A 23,002-nucleotide genomic window follows, 5' to 3' on the forward strand; every position below is an offset into this window, starting at 1 on the left:
AATCAAGGCGTGTTGATCCCAGCCGGGGAGGCGGGTCTCGCTCTGCCCTTCCTCGCCTTGCATGTCGCAAGAAACAGAGAGATCTCCTCCCGATCTCGTCTGCCTGCCCTGCAAAGTGATCCCACTCCACCTTCCCCTTCGGGGCAGCTTGCCCGTGGCAGAGGGGGCTCCCTTGCAAAGGGTGAGTGCGCGCGCGTGGCACGGGGAGATTAAAAGCAAGGGGGAAATCGGGGGGTGGAGTGGAAAACAACCCGGATTAACGCTTGGTACGGGGGCCCTAACTTCTAGGCGAGGGTTGCAACCCCGAATTAATTTAAGCCGGCTTCTTCCAACTTCCCAGCATCCTCCAGGTGAGGTGGATTACAATGCCCTTCGTCTCCAGTCAACGTTGTAATCCAGGGCAACAGGATAGAGGCGGGAAGCCAATCAAGAAGTGTTTGCCTTGAACGTGTAGCTAAGACAACTGTTGAAGAGCCAATCATTTTTATAGACAGCTGCATTAAGCTTTTTTATGTAACCCGGGATATAAATTTGGCTTCTTAAGGGACGATAGGACCAAACTAGGTTAGCTAAATCTCGATTTTAGAAACCAGGAGATTTTGATTTCTAGTCCCACTTTAGGCACGAAAGCATTTTGTGGTGACTTCGAGCCAGTCATTCTTTCTCAGCCCAGCCCACTTCACAGGGTTGTTGTGGGGAAAATAGGAGGTAGAAACATTATTGGGCATGTTTATCTCCTTGGGGGTATTTATAAAAATAATGAAGGTGGAATATAAATAAATAGGACCGCTTAACAGATGAGTAACATCTTTGTCATGCTATCAAAGATTTTGTTTCAGAAATTATTTTCTAAGATTTTACTCCAATGTTACTGAATTGTTTTATTTTGGAAGAAATGTATTCTACATCTCCTCAGAGACGGTAAATCTGAGACCCAGAGCACCTTCTGAGTGGAATGGAAGCAACAAGGAAGAATTTGACAGGCCTTAAATTATACTGTATTTATTTTTTACTGCATTGTCCTTTGACATAGAAACTATACCTCTATTTCTTTTGGAAATTTATGTGGTTGCACAAAATTTCCCTGAAGTGTTTTGCTTGTCCTATTATTTAAAAACTCTTCTACCATTCCTCCAAATTCTGTGAATATTTAACCTGAAGAGGAAATTCTCGTTTTGTTTTCAATCCCCTTTGGGCAACACAAACTCAGTATTTCCCTTTAACCTCTTGGTCCATAACTTGCATTTTTGAATCATAACAAAATATCTGTCTATATACCGTTTATTCTGTTTGCCTGTACAGTGCTTTCCCCCTTCTTTGCTGGATTTTTCAAATGTAAATTTTGTTTTACATTAGTGAGTTCTTCAGAGCCAGCTGGAGAAAGGGGTGTGTATAAAATTTGTTTGAGTGACTCACAAGAGGATGTTAGATTCTCTGGACTTTCCTTTATCCAAATTGTTATCTAGTTGGAGAAGGGTAGAAATGAAGGGAAATTAACTTGGTTTCTCTGGACTTCTGATCTGCCCACATTAGGTACATTTAGTGACAACCTTGCATTTAAAGTAAGTCGAGTCTAACCTGTGGGGAGAGAAGCAAAAATTTGGGAAGACAGATGTTCGCAAGAAACAGCTGGGAGAAAGCTGGACATAGAGGTGAAGTGGCTTGTGCAAGAGGGTGTAATCACGATAACAGGAAAGAGCTTACTTTTTGTAATCATAGAGTAAGAGGTTATTTTGTAATCGTACTGTCATTTGCTGCGAAGGTAATCAAAAGTTTTCTTTTTTTTTATTTCTTTTTTTCATATTTGCTTTTTTTTCTTCCTTTCTTTGCCACTTTTATTCATTATTAGTTTTGGTTTTTATGTTCTTTGTAAAACTTTTCATAAAATATATTGAACCGCACCCATCCCCCCCCCAAAGGGTGTGATCACTTTCCATTACTGAGAAAGGAAGGTTTTTGTACACAAGTTCAGAATGCAGTTGTGCAGGAAATTCATATTTTTAAGGATTGCAAAAAAGGGGGAAAATGTTGCTCATTCTTGTATATTCTCTTGAATTCTTCCTAACTTTTAGCATTCAGTTTCCACTGCTGCTGCTGCTACATCTGTGGTTCACAGTGTGATCTTAAATTACTTGTGATGTACAATATTCCTTTTTTTAGCTGCTCTCTTCTTTTCCACTTTTATGCAGTTTATTCCTGAAACATGTTTCATCAGTCCTGAAAAGTAAGATGTCTTAGACAGATATAAATGTTTCTTCTTAACACACTTAAATTGTCTTTTGCTTTTTAATACGACAAGATCAATCTTTGGCAAAGTGTGCTTCAAGCTAATTAAAAAAGCACATATGTCCCTTGCTAGCGTGCCTTTTTCCCTTTCCTTATTATTACACAATTTATTACCCTGCTGATTCATTGCTGAAAACCATCCCAAGTGATTTCCAAGCAGACAGAAGTATGTAAGAGGAGATGTTGTACTTTTGCAAACTTGGAGATGAAGTGATAAAAAGAAGCCTTGCCAGATTTCATTGCTGATCTGAGCCATCAGAGATTGGGGGAGTGTGGGGGGTGTTGAGAGAACCAATCAGCACTTGGAGTCTTGATTGATCTGTCTTAATCTTTCTCAGTTGGGACTGCAATATTTGCTGTTGATTTTCCTTCTCAAGATTGATAGTCTTGCCTCTCTCACAAAGCAAGATGGCAGCAACTGGTTTACTTTGGTTGATTCCAAAAAGATGATGAATCCTGATTAACATTTAGATAGCCTGAGAGCTGTAAGCTACAGTGAGAAGTGGAGGATTGCCTCAGGCCTCAGTTTGAATGAAGTTTTAGAAATCTTGCCTACCATACTTAGTTGGCCTTTATCACTACATAGGTAAATAATCACCATATCTCGCAGTGCAAATTAAATTAACAATACATTTTTATTTTTTACTTTGTAATGTTTTCTCACAAGGGCCATCTCTGCTTATTTTGGATCAACAGAGTGTTGACCAACTTGGTTGTGACAGGAATTCATCAACCAGTTTGTTGCCCAAGCCTGATGTTGTGGACTGAGAGAAATATGACTGGCCAAAAGTTACCCAACTGGCCTTTTTTGGCTAAGGCAGAACTAGAACTCACAGTCCCCCTGGTATTTAGCCTGGTGCTTTAATCACTAGACCAAACTGGTTCTCCAAATTAACCACACATTTTACTGAAAATACTTGTTTTGGGCCAGTAATGGGTTTTAAATCTGTTATTAATCTCATATCAAAATAATAATCCCTTTTCCCTGTCATCAAGTTCTCAACCTCAGGTGGTCTGATCTACCTTCTTTACTTTTCTGTATCATGTGTAATTTATATGCAATCCAAAACCAGTAGACCACTTCCTATTTCCTTCTTCATCTCTTCTTTCTCAAAAATAAAGTGCAGGTGTCACTACCTTGTGCTCCATATTTCCAATACTTCTCACTTTGATCCATGCAGATTGACCTAACTCTGTAATTTCTTGCCAGCTACAATGTCACCTGATGAGATTGTCTACTTGGCGGTCCTTCTCACCTCTATACCTGTTGGTTTCCTCTTCAAACAAGTTGGTAAGTGTGAAACCTGGAGAAAGAAATGCTGCTAGGCACCTCATAAGAAACTGTCCCGGGGTACAGGTCAAAAGGCTTTGCCGTTAACTCCTTGAAGGGCTTCCTGGTTTGAACAAGTGAGTTGTGAGAAACACATCTCCAAAGGAACTCTGAGAAGATGGGATATGAGATGGAGTCAATCCTTTTAAATGGAAATGGTGAGAAATAATAATACATGGCTCTGCATATTACATATTGACTTATGATCGATGGCTTAGCAACCATTCCAAGATATGATCGGGTTCCAAAATTCTGACAGCCACAGAGTTCCCTCCCCTGGTCAAAGGAGTCTTTGTTGGCCACTCAGTAGCTGACTCACATTTAAAGCCTTTTGCCACATTCCATGGCCACATGATACTGCAGTTTATAACAATTTTGCTGAAAACTGAAATTTCCAGAGATTTTGGCAAAAATGATCCACAGCAAACAATGGATTTGTTTTACAGCCATTGCATTCACTTAACAAATGCTGGGGGAAAAGATTGTAAAATCAGATCAATCACATTGGTGACCTGCTTTGCAACCATCATGACTTATGACCATAATGGGCAGATTCCATTATGGTCATACGTTGAGGATTACCTATAGATACATTCCTGGCTATTTGCCATGATCCAAGAAGTCTCTTGGATGAGAAGTGAAACATTTTTAAAGGAAAACCTAAGGAAGTCCAATCATCTTTTGGAAAAATCACAACCATGAGTTGGGTGATTGAGAATCTCCATAGGCAATTTTCTAAGTTTTATTTGATGTAGATTCTTAAAAACTGGAGCTGGGTAGGTTGTATATCCAGGCAAGCAAATAAAGTATGCCTCAAACTGTGCATCTTTAAACAATGGAAAAATGTGTTCCTCTCTCTCTTTTTTTTAATAGGTCCAAAGACCAAAAAATACGGAGCAGCTGTTGTAGGAATTGTACTTATTCTGGTGACTTGCCACATTCACATCCTTCATTCCCTTATCACCATACTGGGGACATGGCTTATTATCAATATCTCACCAAGGTAAAGTGACCTAAGAACTATTGAGGCTGTAAGATAGACTGGCGGATATAAAGGCATGCTCTAAAAAGCAAAGATGGGATTATACATTTTCCAATTTTCCTAAAATCTAACTTGTTCCTTCTCCTCTCCTCCCCTTTCCCCTCCCTCCCTCCCCCCCCTCTCTCTCCCTCTCCCCTCCCCTCTCAGGATTTTGAAAAAAGCCCCTTAGTTCCTTAGATGATGATAAAGATCTAATGGTCATTTCAGCAAACTGGTTGAATAAGAAAGGGAAAAGAATGCAACTTCATTGCCCTGCCATTATCTTAAAAGCAATTGATGTCTCTATAGAGTGTTCACACAGTGGCTTCCTGATTTGTGTACCAGATGTGCTGGTGTCCTCAGGTCTTGTAATGCTCTCCATAGTGTCTCATCACAATCAACACAATCAAAGGGTTTGTTGTAGTCAGTGAAGCCCTTGATATTTTGATATTCATAGATTTTTCCATGTGTAGATTTGCAAAATGGCCCCTTCGAAAGCCGTCTTGCACATCTGGTAACTCCAATCTGATGGTTGGTGCTGTACATTGTTGTATAATTTTAAGCAGAATCTTGCTGATGTGAGGGATGAGTGCAATTGTTTGATAATTGGAGCAATCTTTAGAATTGTCCTTTTTTGGCAGTGGAATGACTACTGTTTCCAATCCTGTGGACACATGTTGGTTTCCCAAATTTTCTGGCACTTTAATGTCGATGGTTGGTGCAGCCCTCAATAATTCTATAGGAATAGTGTCAACACCTGGAGTCTTATTGTTTGGCAGCTGGTTCATTGCCCACATGATTTCTTCCTCAAGACTGTCCGGTTCTATTTCTACTTCTCTTTCCTCATCCTTCTGAAACTGGGCCCCTTTGCTACCTGCTTACAGCTATTCTGTATATTCTCACCATCTGTCCTTGATGCCTTTTTGGTCAGATAGTTCTTTCTCTTACTTGTTTTAATGATGCCTTTTACGAGCAATAAATGGTGCTTGGATCTTTTTAACTTGCATAAATGCAGCTCCTTAGATTTTGACTAATTCACACATTCTGCTAACCAATGATTTGCTCAGTTGTGGTAGGTTATAATTTTTTGGTTTACATAAAACCGTAGGCCATGATCTCTATTTTTGCACACCTATGCTAAATCAAAATCAAAACCAAACAAAGCACACCTTTAATGCTTAAACTCAATCTTAATGTTAGGATTTCTGGTTTCTAAAGGCTATCTATACCCTTAAGTGTGCAGGATCTAGTATTCAGTCCCTGGTGGTGTTCAAATAAACTTGGCTGAAACAGATTAAGTAGTTTCCACTCGCCACATGATCTCAGCAGGTTGGCTGGGAAATTCTGAGAGTTGCACAGTCCATACATCTTAAAAGTTGCCAAGGCTGAGAAACAGTGAGTTAGAAGAGTGGTAAGTGTATGTGGGTCAGTCATGCAAGGATACCCATGTGTGCTTTTGAAACTGATGTAGAAAAGGGATTAATAATTATAACCTCTCTTCTTTTTCTTTTTCTTTTTTTCTCTCTCTCTCTCTTTTTTAAACAGGGCTTGTCATCACCTGACGCTGGGATGGACATTTTCCTACTTACTTTTTTTCCGCACAGTTACTTACTTCAACTATCCAGAGCCAACACCATTCACCAATGCTGTGCAACTTTTGCTCACTCTTAAGGTATCAGGTTATTTTTGGGATATTGAGAAGGAAGGGTGTTTAGCTTGAAGAGGAAGTAAGGTTCTTCTTTCTGTTTTTTTTGTCTCCCAGCTGCTGAGCATAGCCAATGAGGTACAAGAACTCATTCAGGCGAAGAAACAGGAAATGACAACCTTCACCAAATCTCCAATGATTGGTACAGTTCTCCAAAAACCGGGGTTGGTGGAGATACTGTGCTACAGTTACTGCTATGTGGGGCTTATGACAGGTAAAATGAACTGCCTAATAGAAAATGAAATAGGTCTACAGGTATAAACACCTGTGAGGCATTTTCCCTTTGACAGCCTTATGAGCAGTGGGTTTATGGGCATTTTAAAATGTTGGCATCTTCTCACCACATGTATAAATACCAAGAAGAAGGAAATTATTGGGCTGAAGAGCTACTCTTTATTGTTACAATTTCTTTTTAAAGGAAAAGATAGTTAAGAGATCAGAGCAAGTTGAAAATTATAAAGTTCCAGTTTTGCCTTCTCATCTACTTCTCACATCAGCCACCTATTGCTCTTGGTATTGTGCCTGGTCATTGGGTGGAAGTGTGGCCTCTCGTAATTTTTGCAGAAGTGTAGTTTCTGCAAGAAACTACCTTGCTGATCAGACAAAAATAGCTATTTCTTCCCTCTAGCCTACACACTTCACTTTTATAGCTTCTCCTTTTTTGTTTTGTGAGAATTTCATGAGAAATGGCCATATACTGATGCTTCAAACACGAAGGCAGGAAATTACACCAGAAATAAGATACCAGGCATTATGGTTTTTTTTGCCAAAATCTGCAGGAAATCATAAAATTGTACAACTAGCAAATCCTGCGTGCTTCCAAATCACACACAACCTTAACCTCTCAAGTCTATCCAAAACAAGCCCTCAAAACATATTGCATACTGTCTCTCACAACTCTCCACTAAATTGCACCAAAGACAAATTCCTTGTGTGTCCAATCACACTTGGCCAATAAAGAATTCTGTTCTGTTCTATTCTATTCAATCTGCAACTGTTCATTTAGCAATGAAAATTATAAAGGCACTGAAAAAAGTTATGACTGGTCTTTGCACTTACGACCGTGGCAATGTTCCCATGGTCCCTTGATCAAAATTCAGGTGCTTAGCAAAGGGCATGTATGCACAGTAAGCACCCTGGGTTCATGTCATTCCTGTTTTAGACCTTCTCATTGGCTCATTGATTCCACAAGCAAAGTCAATGGGGGAAGTTAGAGTTACTTAATGACCTGGTGTTTCACTTAATACGTTCAGTGATTCGCAGCAAAACATGGACATGAAATTGGACATGACTCACTGCCTTGCTTAGCAATGGAAATCCTGGTCCCATCATAAGTGGAGGACAACCTGTACTGGCTTTGGAATAAGGAAAATAATGTGAACACAACTAGAGGAAACCAGGTTATGGAAACAGTGTCTTATGCAGTGGTGGGATCCTGCCAGTTTAACAACCAGTTTGGTGATCGCTGTGGCACTTGCACAGTTTAAATAAATCTTCACTTCCGCGTTAATTCGGGGGAGTAACACCGCTGAGGTGTGGCAATCTGCTCTGCTGTGCAGATCAGCTGAGAAGATAAAAGTAGGAAAAGAGAGCGTGTGGGTGAGCCCATCTGATCATCGGAGTGAACTGGTTCACTCTCAGCTGATCGTTGGAGCTACCAGTTCACCCGAACTGGCCTCAACCCATAGAATCGCACCCCTGGCTTAAGTAATTCAACTGTATGTGTGACACTCTCACTTGTTTTATTTTTCTTCAGGCATACTTCTCCCTCTGCTTGTTGATCTTAAAATTTCATTGTTTCCTGTTTTCGTATCCAGGCCCATTTTATCGCTACCGTACGTATCATGACTGGTTGAGCCAGATTGATCCCTCTGTTATTCCTAGTTGGCGGCCGATGCTTTCCAGATCCAGAATGATCCCCATCTTTGGGATATTTTTCCTGGTTGTCTCCCATTTCTTCCCCCTTGATTACGTCCGAAGCAATGCCTTCTACGAGAGAGAACTCCCTTTCCGCCTCTTCTACATGATGCCCATTTTCTTTGTCTTCCGTATGCGTTTCTATGTTGCCTGGCTTTGCGCCGAGTGCACCTGCATTGCTGCTGCTTTTGGTGCCTATCCAGTCACTGCCAAATCTCGGTCAGGTGGAGGACCTACAGTGGAATATGACCCTTTAAGTCGGTAAGTCAGAAACCTCTTCTTGGCTCTGCCGTCTCTGAAATACGTTTGCTGTTTTCCACGCAGCATTAATAACAGTGAATTGTTACCACAGGCTTCCTAAAGAAGAAGTGCTTTCCTTGGGCTACCTCTCACCATAAAAACCACCATAAAAACCACCACCATTAGCAATAACACTTAGACTTATATACCACTTCACAGTGCTTTACAGCCCTCTCTAACCGGTTTACAGAGCCAGCCTATTGCCCCCAACAATCTGGGGCCTCATTTTACCCACCTTGGAAGGGATGGAAGGCTGAGTCAACCTTGAGCCTGGTGAGATTCGATCTGCCAGACTGCTGGCAGCAGAAGTAGCCTGCAGTACTGCACTCTAACCACGGCGCCACCGCAGTGCGTTAGATATAGTAGAGCTAAAACATTCCACCTTTTGCACCAATCTTTGTAGAGGCTTTATGTCGGCTTTTTCTTTATTTTTCATTGAAATGTACAAATTGGGCCTTTTGAGTTCTACAGATCAATTTGGGAGTCATGAGAAGCTCCTTCAAATAAGTGCTAATTCAAGCATGGAAATGAGATTTCCAGATTCTCTCAGGATGCTGATCGCTTTCTGGTTCATATGATTGTTACAACCCAGTTCTAATTCTTGGATGAAACTTAGCTGATGTCCCTGTAATACAGAGTTGGTTTAGTTCCAGCCCTTAGCTTGTCTGGTAACACTGCTTGTTCCAAAACTAAGGTACAGCTACTATGTGAACCAGTGGTGGGATTCAAATTTTTTTTTACTACCGGTTCTGTGGGCGTGGCGTGGCTTGGTGGGCATGGCAGGGAAAGATACTGTAAAATCCCCATTCCCTCCCGATCAGCTGGGACTCGGGAGGCAGAGAATAGATGGGGGTGGGGCCAGTCAGAGATTATATTTACCGGTTCTCCAAACTACTTAAAATTTCCACTACCGGTTCTCTAGACTTGGTCAGACTTGCTGAATACTACCTCTGATCTGAACTCCTTGAGAGAGAGAGAAATGAAATGAAATAGCATTGGTTGTTTCCATGTGAGTTTTGCTAAAAAGTGCTTATAGAAGCTACATCCAATGTTGCGCAGGACTAGCATCAATTGCTTTAGGTTACTAAATTTACTTTTGGACCATACAAAAAGTAAAAAACTAAGTCCTGCTGCCAAATATGTACATGTAGTCCTTGACATACAACAGTTTGTTTAGTGACCATTCAAAGTTACAACAGCACTGAAAAAAGTGACTTGTGATCATTTTTCACAGTTACAACCTTTGTTGTCAGATGTTTGACAACTGGTTCATACTTACGATCATTTCTCTGCCTTAAGGTCATGTGATCACCTTTTGAATAAAAGCAAAGTCAATGGGGAAGCCAGATTCACTTAACAACCATGTTACTAACTTATCAACTGCAGTGATTCACAACAACTGTGGCAAGCAAGGTAAGAGCCGAGGTGGCACAGTGGTTAAATGCAGCCCTGCAGGCTACTTCAGCTGACTGCAGTTCTGCAGTTCAGCTGTTCAAATCTCACCGGCTCAAGGTTGATTCAGCCTTCCATCCTTCCGAGGTGGGTAAAATGAGGAGCCGGATTGTTGTGGGCAATATTCTGACTCTGTAAACCGCTTAGAGAGGACTGAAAGCCCTATGAAGCGGTATATAAGTCTAACTGCTATTGCTATTGCTATACTAAAATGGAGCAAAACTCACTTAACAAATGTTTCCCCTACAAGAGAAATTTTGGGCTCAATTGTAAGTCAAGGATTACCTGTATAGACTTCATTTACTAATTTTTAAGAAGTAAACAACAACTTATTTTTTAAAGAAGTCTGAAGATCACAAACAAAATATTCATTAGTAATACAGAGTATAACATAATTTAGTAGAGCTGATCTTTCCATGACGCTGCAGATAATCCTTGACTTATGACCAATCATTAAACAACAATTTGATGTTTTGGCAGTCTGTAAAACACTCCTGTCTATTGTAAAATGTTGCATAGCACCATCTCACCTAATCCCCTCCCCCCCCACAGTCACATTACCACATTTCAGGCACATGGCAACTTGTTTGCACTTACAAATGCCCCATGAAAAAATGAAGACTCCTGCCTTGGGCAGAGAGTTGGACTGGAAGACCTTCAAGGTCCCTAAAAGCTCTGTCATTCTAAATAGCTGAGTATAAACTTACAGGTTTTTGTTTTGTGTGTATCTATACCATTTTGCATTCCAAACCACAAGGTGCTCAAAACAGATGGTATGTTGTCCCATTATTCAACACAGTAGGAGGAGAGCTACATTAGTCTATGATAGTCCTGATCAGAATTAATTTGTTTGAAAAGATATTGCCAGATTCCTTCTGTTAACAAACTAATTGACATTTTTAAGGTCAGTCCCATACAGAAAACATTTTTAGAACAGTTCTGGACATTAAAAATGCATGAAGGAATTGATTTTTCTCTCTTCTCTTGCAAGCAGATCAGCTGACGGGGAAGCATCCAGTGTTGCCTACGATTATGAGACAATCAAAAACATTGATCCACATGGAACAGATTTTTGTGTCAAAGTAAAGGATGGCATGCGCTATTGGAACATGACTGTCCAGTGGTGGTTGGCACAATACATCTACAAAAGTGCACCTTTCCACTCCTATGTCATGAGGTGCGGCAAGCGACATCAGGTTCAAATAAAGTGTCATTCGGGGCAAGAAATAGTCTTTGAGGATGAAATGATGGGCTGATTAACTAGGAGGCATGAAGTCAGTTGGGTATGAGTGTAGGTTGTAGAAATGATGTTGTGGGACAAGGATTTTGGGACAGGAACTGCTTGTTTTGAAGGGTCGGGGTGAACACTAGGCAGATTTGGGATGAGATGAAGTAGTGACCTGCCATCAAAGAAAAGTAAATCAGAAAATCTAAGTGATTTATGAAAAACTACACTTTTAGGTAAACCCTACAGAATTATGCATGCAATGGGTATGTCTAATCTAATGAAAATCAGGACTAGGGTAGACATGATACCAGTGTTCCAATATCTCGGGTTGCCACAAAGAAGAGGGAGTCAACTATTCTCCAAAGCACCTGAGGGTAGGACAAGAAGCAATGGGTGGAAACTAATCAAGAAGAGAAGCAACTTAGTATTGAGGAGAAATTTAGAACAATTAATCAGTGGAATGATTTGCCTCCAGAAGTTGTGAATGCCCCAACCCTGGAAGTTTTTAAGATGTTGGATAACCATTTGTCTGAAGTGGTGTAGGGTTTCCTGCCTAAGCAGGAGGTTGAAGACCTCCAAGGTCCCTTCCAACTCTTATACTAGTCTAGTCTAGTCTAAATGCTATTGCTGTATTTACAATACAATAGCAGAGTTGTAAGGGACCTTGGAAGTTTTCTAGTCCAACCCCCTGCCTAGGCAGGAAACCCTATACCGTTCCAGACAAATGGCTATCCAACATCTTCTTAAAGACTTCCAGGGTTGGGGCATTCACAACTTCTGGAGGCAAGCTGTTCCACTGATTAATTGTTCTAACTGTCAGGAAATTTCTCCTCAGTTCTAAGTTGCTTCTCTCCTTGATTAGTTTCCACCCATTGCTTCTTGTTCTACTCATGAGCCAAGGTGGCGCAGTGGTTAAATGCAGCACTGCAGGCTACTGCTAGATCAGCAGTTCAGCGGTTCAAATCTCACCGGCTCAGGGTTGACTCAGCCTTCCATCCTTCCGAGGTGGGTAAAATGAGGACCCAGATTGTTGGGGGCAATATGCTGACTCTCTGTAAACCGCTTAGAGAGGGCTGAAAGCCCTATGAAGCGGTATATAAGTCTACTGCTATTGCTATTGCTACTCTCAGGTGCTTTGGAAAATAGTTTGACTCCCTCTTCTTTGTGGCAATCCCTGAGATATTGGAACACTGTTATCATGTCTCCCCTAGTCCTTCTTTCTATTAAACTAGACATACCCAGTTCCTGCAACCATTCTTCATATGTTTTAGTCTCCTGTCCCCTAATCATCTTTGTTGCTCTTCTCTGGATTCTTTCTAGAGTCTCCACATCTTTTCTACATTGTGGTCCCCAAAACTGAATGCAGTATTCCAAGTGTGGCCTTACCAAGGCATTATAAAGTGGTATTAACACTTCACATGATCTTGATTCTATCCCGCTATTTATGCAGCCTAGAACTATGTTGGCTTTTTTAGCAGCTGCTGCACACTGCTGGCTCATATTTAAATGGTTGTCCAGTAGGACTCCAAGATCCCTTTCACAGTTACTACTGTTGAGCAAGGTACCACCTATACTGTACCTGTGCATTTCGTTTTTGTTGCCTAAATGTAGAATCTTACTCTTTTCACCATTGAATTTCATTTTATTAGATAGTGCCCAATGTTCAAGTTTGTCAAGATCCTTCTGTATCTTTAGCCTATCTTCTGGAGTGTTGGCTATTCCTGCCAGCTTGGTGTCATCTGCAAATTTGATGAGTTCCCCATTTATTCCCTCATCAAAATCATTGATGAAGATTTTGAAGAGTACTGGGCCTAAAACAGAGCCTTGGGGTACTCCCCTGCATACTTCCATCTATGAAGATGCAGTTCCATTGAGGACTACACGTTGAGTGCGGTTGGTCAGGCAGTTACAAATACTATACTATACTATAGACTGATTGAGTCATCCAGGTGAGATGGGTAGTATAGACAATTAATAATTTTTTTAAAAAGTTGCATAATCTTCGTGTACTGTAGAGCAGTGCTCCCCAACCTTTGCAGCTTGACCCAGTGGAGGGGCGGGAAGAGGACAACTGAGTCGCACGAGTGATAGGCCAGCATGCACGCACAGCTCGATTTGCTCAAGTGGTGGACCAGCACACACATGCATGTATGCTCAGCTTAATTTGCACAAGTTGAGCTGCACATGCACAGCAACCCACCAGATGTGCAGCCGAGTTGCAACTAGGCCACAGCCTGGTAGTGGGCTGCGGCCCTGGTATAGGGGACCTCTACTCTAGAGATGCTAGGTTTCAGCTCCCATTGTTCTCAAGCCAGCATAGTTTGACTGGGATCTTGAAGTCCAACACTTCTGTAGGTTGTGAGCAAAATTTAACAAGAGTCATGAGTTGGGAATGATCGGGGGGGGGGGGGGATATGAGGAATTTGGGGATAGGTAGGTGCTTGGATTGCTTTGAGGGGATGAATTTGAACTGATCAGACTTTTCTTTTTAGGAGTGCCTGGACAATGCTTATCTCGGCCTACTGGCATGGGATCCACCCTGGGTACTACATCAGCTTCCTTACCATCCCGCTCTGCCTAGCAGCTGAGGGGGCCATGGAGAGTGGATTCTTGAAGCACCTCTCCCCGTCTGGGCGTCTTTGGGGTGACTGGATACAGTGGTTCCTGAAGATGAGGGCCTATGACTACATGTGCATGGGTTTTGTGTTGCTTACCTTTGAGGATACCATTCGCTATTGGAGCTCGGTCTATTACTGTATCCATGTGGCAGCTGTGTTTTTCTTCCTGCTGGGAACGCTGTTGGGGACCCAGAGGAAACGGGGGCCCCCAAAAGATAAACAGGGTGCTCCAGAGAATCCCAAGCAACAGGAATGAGAGGGCAAAGTAATGTTGCTGTATACCCACAGCAAGGAATTCTACCATAGACACCGGAGGCTAAGGGAACAAATAAGACTAGTAAGTCTAGTTTTGATATATGTCATGACTGTAGGTGGGGATTGAAGGAAGTAATCTGAGATGTAACTTGGAAAATCCTACTTTTGGTCTGGTTTGTGACAAGGCGATTTAGAAATCCTAAAAATATTGCCACCTAGGCTATTCTACTCAACACCAGGGGATTCTAAGAAAAGGAAACTTCTCCAGATGTTAACTTCTAACCCAATGTTTCCCAGTCTCAGCAATTTTAAGATCTATGGACTTCAACTCACATGGGGAATTCTGGGAGTTGAAGTCCATCCATCTTAAAGTGGTTGAAGCTGTTCTGACCCTCCCTTTTGTTAGGTTTCTTTCTACCTTTCACTCTACTTCCATAAAGTTTAGAAATCTTCTGACTCCTCTATAATCTTGCTTTTCTTTTCATTTATTTTTAAGTCCAAACCTCAGCCATTTCATAGGATAGAATAGGGTAACGGAATTATAACCCCAACAGGTTATGGAACTTCAACTCCTGAGAACTCCAGCCAAGTTTAACAATATTATAGGCAATGGAATATATACTATAACTGCATAACATTGAGAGAATCGCACATTCTCTCTCCTTTAACCAGTAGGATTTTTAGTTCTGTGATACACATTCTGTAACTAACTGATCCCTGATTTTCACTGTCATTTTTATTTTCTTTAAATGTCATAGTAGCCTTGAAAATATCTGCATATCTAGTGGGATTTTTTGAAAGGGTGAATTTGGGACTTTGTCCTTGGGTAGATAAGAGGTAAGGTTGTCATTTGAGCTGCAAAAATCAGGATGGTCACTAGAAGACAACTTCCATCCAATGATCATCCAGATTTTGGCAACTCAGATTTGGTAATTATACAGAAATGCTAAGATTTAACAACAACAACAAAAAGCTCCATCCAAATGTTTTTGATCACTTGTACAGAGAGATGTGCAAAAATGTGTTAGATCTCACAAAATCTTGAATCAGTGACCCTGTTGTTAAAAGAGGTGAGATTCTGGAATGTAAGAAGATTTTTACAGGGCTGGAACCTGTTACACAAAAGTGATAGAAACACAAAGATTAGTTTGCTAATATACAGGTACAGGTGGGGCTGGTGAACTAGTAAAGAAATCAGATGTTGCACACAAGGACTGCCGTATTTAAGTATGTTACTTTTAAATATAAGGAACAAATGCATGTTTGGGGGTTTGTTTGTTTTTAGCCACAATATTTGGGGCTGAAAAAAAATTAAACTTTTTAGGGCATAGAGGGCTGTGTCTTATGGAACCTAAAATGTGTACACTGAGTATAAAAAGGTGGGTTTTAGTTTGCAAAAGGTAAACAAATATATTAATTACCAGAAAAATGATTGCTCAGGTAATATGTTTATGTCTTAAGGAAAACTATACATGAACCTGCTTGTGTTTGCGTTATTTTTGGTCCAAACTAGTATTTTATTGGAAGGTACTTGGGAAATAAAAAAAAAATTTTTTTAAAGAAACACACAAAAACATTAGTCTTTTGCACAGTTGTAGCTTGCTGGTCCTAAACAAAGTAGCAGAAAATATACATTGAATTTGAGAAGAGTAGTCTCCTGTCCTTTACTACATGGAGCTGGATTTCAAGTGTCCTCTTCTTCCCAAAGAGCTAACCAAGATTGTGAAACAATCTTAAAACTTTTATACCATTTCTAGTTTCTTTCAACTATCACACTGGCTCAGTAATTAAATCGAACCTATACCATTTATAAATTGCGATTTTTGCCTTGCTCAAACCAAATCCACCCCACTCGGATCTTGTGTCGTCCTCAGCTCAGCCTTCTTTTTCCTGAAAGCCATTAGAACTACTCCTTCATTAAGCTGAATTCACCTCAAGTTCTCCATCTTGCTGGTTATAGAGCAGTGATAGCTAGCCTTTTTGTCATTGCATGCCAATAGCGTATGTGTGTGTGTCCACACCCTTAATACAATGTGCACATGCCCCATACCCCGCATGCCCCATCCCCCCCTGTGCATGCACACGTGCCCCCCTGCGAATGTGCACATGACCCCCTGTGCCTGTCCCACAGGCATGAGTGGCAGAGACCCGAAAATCAGCTGGCCAGTGGGAGGCCATGCACACATGCACGGTGGAGCTCAGCTCGGGCAACGGCTTGCGTGCCCACAGAGGGTTCCGCATGCCACCTCTGGCACATGTCCCATAGGTTCGCCATCATGGTTATAGGGTGATCTCATCAGTGTCAGACCTGGAAGCCATCTTTTACTTTTGGATTTCAGGCCTGCCACACTTTCTACTGTGGGAAAAAAGGATGGGGGATTATACAGAGTATGGGTGATGTGTAGCTATAACAACATTCTTTCTTAGAAAACCAAGGTCGCTTTGTCCCTGCACCTGGACGCATGTGGATGGGAGGAGTCTTTCTTCGTGGCAATGGAGGATTGGACCATGTGGCAGACTAGTGGGTGTTGGGGGCAGGGTCTTGAATTTTCAACTGGATGGGAAAACCTGGAAGCTTTCAGATGTGGGTTTTCCCAGATGTGCCAATATGACATCTCTAATAAAATGGTACTTTGAGGAACCTAAAACCTCTGAGTTTTCTTTCGTTGGGGGTGTTACTTAGAACCCTAACATTCAGGATATTTTGAAGGACATTTAATGCTTTTCTTATCAGCCTGTTCTTTCCCAATGCCATCTCCAGAGGAAGGAGAGTAGATAAGTCCATACCTTAGTCTCTCTACAGGTTGGGTGGCTCTATTCTGGAAGTGGGTGCCATTTCAGAGTGGCCAAAATTCATAGCAGCCACTCCCAAATTGGCACCAACTTTAGGGATGGAATCCCCACTGCGTAGGAAGGCTGCGCAGTGCAGTGGATATTCCAGAAGATCTATAGTAAAAGGTATGTAACTGATAGGGCGGAGGATGTGAGACCCATTGGGATGGAAGCAGGCCCAAGGCCTTTGAGAGATCCCAAGGGGCAGGAAGTGGGACAGGGGGTACCTTGGGATGGGGGAGAATTTGGGAGGTCTGGGCAGCCAAGTGTGAGTTGTTTACCACAGTCTGGGCCTGGGCCTGTGGTAGGGATTTTAGGGATGGGATTCCTTAAGTGATGTAATCACATGGATGCCTTGTTTAATGGTTGTCGCAATTTGTGACCATAATGGGCAGGCTCCACTGTATTTTTAAGTCGAGGACTACCTGTAACGAGAAGGCTCCATTACAGTTGTAAGTCAAAGACTACTTGGAAACGTAGAAACGGGTAACAATTTAGATCAGTTATTCTTAACCGGTGGTCCATGGATCCCTGAGTGGCCATGATCTTACAGAAGATCCACAAAGGCTTGAAAACAATGCTATGATTTAAATCTTGAGTTAGGTTTTGATGATCTGTGGCCATAGTCGTGACCATTAAAGATATTTAAAGGATCTTAAATGATGCCTTAAATGAAGGTTACACCACTCCAAAATTATCTAATGTCATGCATACATTGGGGCAGGATATCAAAGCTGGACTGCGGTTCAAAGTTGCTGCTTCCTTCAGCTCTTGCTACCCTCCCCATCTATATTTGTGAAATGAGGCCAAGCCAGAGAGTTTTCTACTCTGCACTGGATAATACTAACTCTGATGATAATTCTTCATGACTGCCAACAATCACAATACCAAGAGAACCTGCACAGGCATTTGTATTGCCACATGTTGCCTGAAAGAATGTAGAGGAGACGAAGATTTGTGTTGCTCGGAGCAGAAATGCAGGCTGATCCCACCCAGCCAGGATCTATCTAGGTAACACCCATCCTATTGTCAAAAGAATTAATCTCCACCTATTGAGCTGCAAAAAGTGACCAGAATTTCAACCCCTCAAACACTTACTCTGCATTCCCTGTAAGATAAAATGTAAAAATATCACACAGCTCTGACAAGATGTATTTATCACATTTATGCAGCAAGAAATATACAAGCATGTCCATCTGATGATTTGTTGGTGGCATCTTAAGGACTGGTGGTACCATGGAGTAGACACTGAAGTCCTAATTGATGGCAGCCTCTGGGATATTTCTCAGTAGGAGAAGAAACCTGTTTGTGCTATCCAATTTGCTTTTCACCTTGTATGCAATTATTGCTATCCATTAGGTGTACCAGTGGGCACCTCCATACAGTGCAGTGTTTCTAGAAGGTTCAATCGGTGGTTGTTTTAATTCAGGGAATTGGGAACGGGAACATTTTGCCCATCCGCAGACTATAAAAAAGCTTGGGTGCTTTGCGCCTTTGAGAAAGAGCATTCTGATTATGACAAGTTCTAAACTCCTTAGTAAAACTGCATCAAAGTTGTGGGTGCTTCATCATTGTAGGTTTTTAAGAAAGACTCGACAGTCACTTGTCTGAAATGACATAGGATCTCCTGCTGGAACAGGGGGCTGGACTAGAAGACCTCCAAGGTCCTTTATTTTGATTGATTGACTGATTCTGTCAAAAGTTACTATATATAGAAGTTAGTTGGTCAGGGCTGTGAAAATACAGGATACCTCTATATTGGCAGCTCCAAATGCTACGTAAGCATTGTTCTGTTGAAAGTTAAATATAGCAACCAATTTATTTACGTTTTGGCAAAGGGAGAGGCCATCCATCTCTGTTTACCGGCTGCACATTCTAACAGCAGGAAGTCCTTGTTTATCGACTGTTCACAGTTACATCAGTGAAGACAAAGTAACTTTGTGACTGTAAAAGTCTTTAAAGGTTTTAAGATTTTAAGCACAGTAGTGGATTCATTTAGTGACCACTTCGCTTAATAATTGTTCCCAGTCTTAAAAGTGATGAATAAATAAGACTACCTTTACATGACAAGCATTATTATTTAACCATAGTGGGTAGGGGCCTGAACAATTCACCCCAGGGATTTTAATCTGAATCCACTACATGGACATACTGCTTCAACATGAATGTGTATTTGCACAATGGCTTAGATAGTTTATAAAAAATATTTTAAAATGTTGAATAATAAATCAGCAAATCTGAAGAAGGGAGAGCATTAAAATTGTGCTTACAAGAAAGTCAACATGATGAAAGTCATACACAACATGATGTTTTTGTTTTTAATCAGTATGTATAGGACAGTGGTGGGTTCTGGATCCCGTTCCAACCGGTACAGTTGGAATTGGCACGGCGGCGTCCACATTGACCTGTGCAGTGCGCAGATGCGTCTCCACGAGCCTCTGCAACGCTCCAGCTGCTCAGCGGAGTAGAGTGCAGGCACATGCACGTGCGCGGAAGCCTTAAAAGACAGTTAAGGAGCTTGGGTGGGTGGGTGGGCCCTCCGGAGCACTGTACCAGAACAGTATCCAGTGCTCCGGGGAGGTTCCGGATGCCTGTACCGGGACGTACCTCCTGCAACCCACCACTGGTACAGGAACATTTTATCTGGAATACTGCATATGTGTTTCAATGTCAGTATGTCTCCAAGGTTATTTTTTCTTCAAAAGGCAACTGGACTATTTTCTCCGTCAGGAGGAGGAAGAAAATGTTTCACTTCTCATCCAAGAAGCTTCATTGGTTCTGATGACTGTGTGGGGTTGAAGGATAGGAACTGACAATTGAGACTGGATAGTGAGGGGATGGAAGGATAGATTCTGACAGGAAGGTGGGAAGGGGTTGGAAGGATTGCATTTCTTTGCAGTCATCGGGTCATTAACACTCTCTCTGAAAGCTGTGGAAGCTACTTGGGGGTTTACCTGTGCCCTCAGGGTCAACTTAATCAGGGTGCAATTGGTTGTGGAATCTTCCTGGAACTGGCATTGTAGACTAGAGATAGGTAGTGTCTTATTTCTCTCCTTCTGTAAGGGAGGGGTCTTCAGTTCTAACACAAATTGATCATTTTACTCCTCTTTCAAAGCAATGGTCCTCTCTATCTAAAATATGGACTTTCTAACATAGATAGAAAGTTAACATTTTTAAAAAGTTTATTTTTATTTTTAAACAAAGACAAACAGTACATATAACATAAAACCCTCATCAATTACATATAGCATGTCGTTAGGTTACAAGCATTTGTGCATCACCACTTTCAATTGTGTATAAGCTCACTGATTATAATCCATTATCCATCAAGCATACATAGATACATTATTAACATTGTACATCATATTGTTCAGTTATAATTGATACTCTTTCGTTTTAAGCAAATAGTCTAGAAACTAGATTCACATATATACCAATATTCCATTGCATCCTTATTTGTATATTTAATAATAATATATCTTTATAGAATCACCTATCTCATATTATTTTTGCAATATGAAAGAATTCTCCAATGTTTTATATTTATGCATCACTACTTTGAATGATATATAGAACCACAAATTATCCATCAAGTATACATAGGTACATTGTTATCATTATACATCATATGTTCAACTATAATTGTTATTCCTTCATTTTAAACAAAATGTTCTAGATATTCAATTCATGTATATGGCAATATTCCATTACATCATTGTTAGTATATTTAATAATATATCTTTATAGTATCACCTATCTTATTCTATTATTCTTACAATATGTAAAATTTCTTTAACATTTTTTATTTCCATGTTTTTTTATCTAGCTATTGATAAAACAAATCACATACCTTATACAATTGTACATCTTCTTGTTCTCTAATTTCAAATGTCAATTTACTCATTTCAGCACATTCCATTATTTTTTGAATAACTTCCTCCTGCATTGGTATTTTCTCTTTTTTCCAATTTTTTGCAAATACAATTCTAGCTGCTGTTAAAACATTTGCAACCAAATATTTCAAATCCTTGTTGCGTTTCTGGTATAATTCCCAATAAAAAAAATCTCTGGTTTAAGGTCTATGTGTTTTTGTATCATTTTCTCCAACCATATGTGGATTTTTAGTCCAGTATCTTTTAGCTTCTATGCAAGTCCACCACATATGATAATATGAGCCCGGTGTCTGAATGCATTTCCAACACTTTTCCGATTTGTTCTTGAACATTCTTGCTATTCTTGTTGGGGGTAGATGCCACCTGTAAAATATCTTATACAAATTTTCCTTATATGCTGTTGACATTCTCATTTTATAATTTTGAGACCACAATTTCTGCCATTTCTCTAATTCAGTCCCATGGCCAAAATTCTCCCCCCGCCAAGCTATCATGGTTTCTTTGATTTATTCTTCCTTTAGCTTAACCTCTAGTAAATGTCCATATAATTTTTTAATTACTTTTTCATCAGTACCTATCAAAATATTATCTAATTCAGTCATTTTATCATAGAAACCTTCCATTTTATGGTCTTTATCATATCTAGATTGTATTTGCGCATATGAAAACCAATTCCTTCCTATTCCTTCCTGTTTCAACTCTTGCATAGATTTGAGTTCACCCTCTGCATTCAATATTTCACCATATCTAACTGTTTGTTCCTTTTTATATATTATTGGATATGAAAAAGCTTCAATAGTTGATAGCTAGACTGGAATTTTTAGGTAGTATTGCCTTTTGATCTTCTCCCAATTTAATAACAAAGCCTCTCTTATATAGTATCTTCTAAAATAACCCTGTGTTTTAGTTCCCTTATACCATAAAAAGGCATGTCATCCCAACAGCAAGTCATGTCCTTCTACAGTAAATATTCGAGAATTTCTTAATGTTATCTACTCCTTAATCCACATCAAGTTTATTGCCTGATAATATAACTCCCAATCAGGTAGACCCAATCCTCCTCTTATTCTAGCATCTTATAACAATTTTAATTTTATTCTTGCTTTTTTCCCTTGCCAGATGAATTTCAACACTATTTTATTTAGTTCATCAAAATAGTATTTCCCCAATCTAATTGGGATTGTCTGAAACAAATATAGTATTCTGGGTAAAATGTTCATTTTAACAGTAGATATTCTCCCTATAATTGATAAATGTAAGTTTTCCCATTTTGTCAAATCAGTCGCAATCTGCTGCTTAAGTCTAAGATCATTGTTCTCTTTAAGTGTACTGCATCTAGCAGTTAAATATATCCTCAAATATTTAACCTTATTTATAATTTGAATCTCCAAAGTTTCTGCCAATTCTTCCTTTTGTCTCGATGATATATTCTTTGTCAGAATCTTCGTTTTATCTTTATTTATTTTCAAGCCTGCTCCTTTTCCATATTCCTCTATTTTTTCTATCAATTTGGATGCAGTTTCTAATGGATCCTCAAGGATAAAAACCAGATCATCTGCAAATTCTTGTAATTTATATTCTTCTTTTTAAATTTTCATTCCTTTTATTTCTTTCTCTTCTCTAATCTTTCTATTTAAAACTTCTAATGTTACGACAAAAAGTAAAGGTGATAGTGGGCAGCCTTGTCTCATTTCTCTCCTTATTTCGATCGAATCTGTCAGTTCTCCATTTATCATTATCTTTGCTGTTTGTTTGTGTTATATGGTTTGTATGGCTCCCCCAAAGAAACAGACAGTAGAGGCATCCGATTTTGCCTGGTACTGTATTAAATCAATAATTACTTCTTATTTATAGGATTATCTGGTTTATGCACCAAATTACTACATTTCCCAAAATCCTATTGGCGGCGTTTTAAAAAAAGCGCTGATACGGTGGCCTTCGACGGACAGCTTCGAACGCGCTGTCTCGCTTCGTCTGGCTTGACGTGAGAACTAACTGGTGCAGAAGAGCGGTAACTCCGAAATAATTACTAAAAATGCATTAATATTACAGCCGCAGCCTCCCAAGATGAGGGATATAATTTGTGCCCTTAAGGATTTTTTTTGAGAGAGACATTCAGTGGCCTTTCTGAGTACACAGTCTCTGTTTATCCATCTGTATGCATG

General features: G+C 40.3%; 1 protein-coding gene across 6 annotated transcripts; it reads left to right on the forward strand.

The window, feature by feature from the left end:
* The first annotated feature begins 43 nt into the window (after positions 1-43).
* MBOAT7 (membrane bound O-acyltransferase domain containing 7) lies at positions 44-15,646 on the forward strand. Of its 6 annotated transcripts, XM_032235423.1 has the most exons (9): positions 44-181; positions 2,190-2,224; positions 3,497-3,577; positions 4,490-4,619; positions 6,183-6,309; positions 6,400-6,556; positions 8,160-8,520; positions 11,003-11,188; positions 13,732-15,646. In XM_032235423.1, exons 3-9 carry the CDS (start codon positions 3,502-3,504, stop codon positions 14,111-14,113), a joined length of 1,419 nt encoding a protein of 472 aa, XP_032091314.1. In that variant the 5' UTR covers positions 44-181; positions 2,190-2,224; positions 3,497-3,501; the 3' UTR covers positions 14,114-15,646. The 6 variants fall into 6 exon arrangements, with proteins under 6 accessions (XP_032091314.1, XP_032091312.1, XP_032091313.1 ...); XM_032235421.1 differs by having other exon boundaries at positions 1,534-3,577; XM_032235422.1 differs by having other exon boundaries at positions 2,190-3,577.
* Positions 15,647-23,002: the final 7,356 nt, after the last annotated feature.

This window comes from Thamnophis elegans, chromosome Z, assembly GCF_009769535.1.
Source record: "Thamnophis elegans isolate rThaEle1 chromosome Z, rThaEle1.pri, whole genome shotgun sequence".
In the NCBI taxonomy this organism is placed as follows: Eukaryota; Metazoa; Chordata; class Lepidosauria; order Squamata; family Colubridae; genus Thamnophis; species Thamnophis elegans.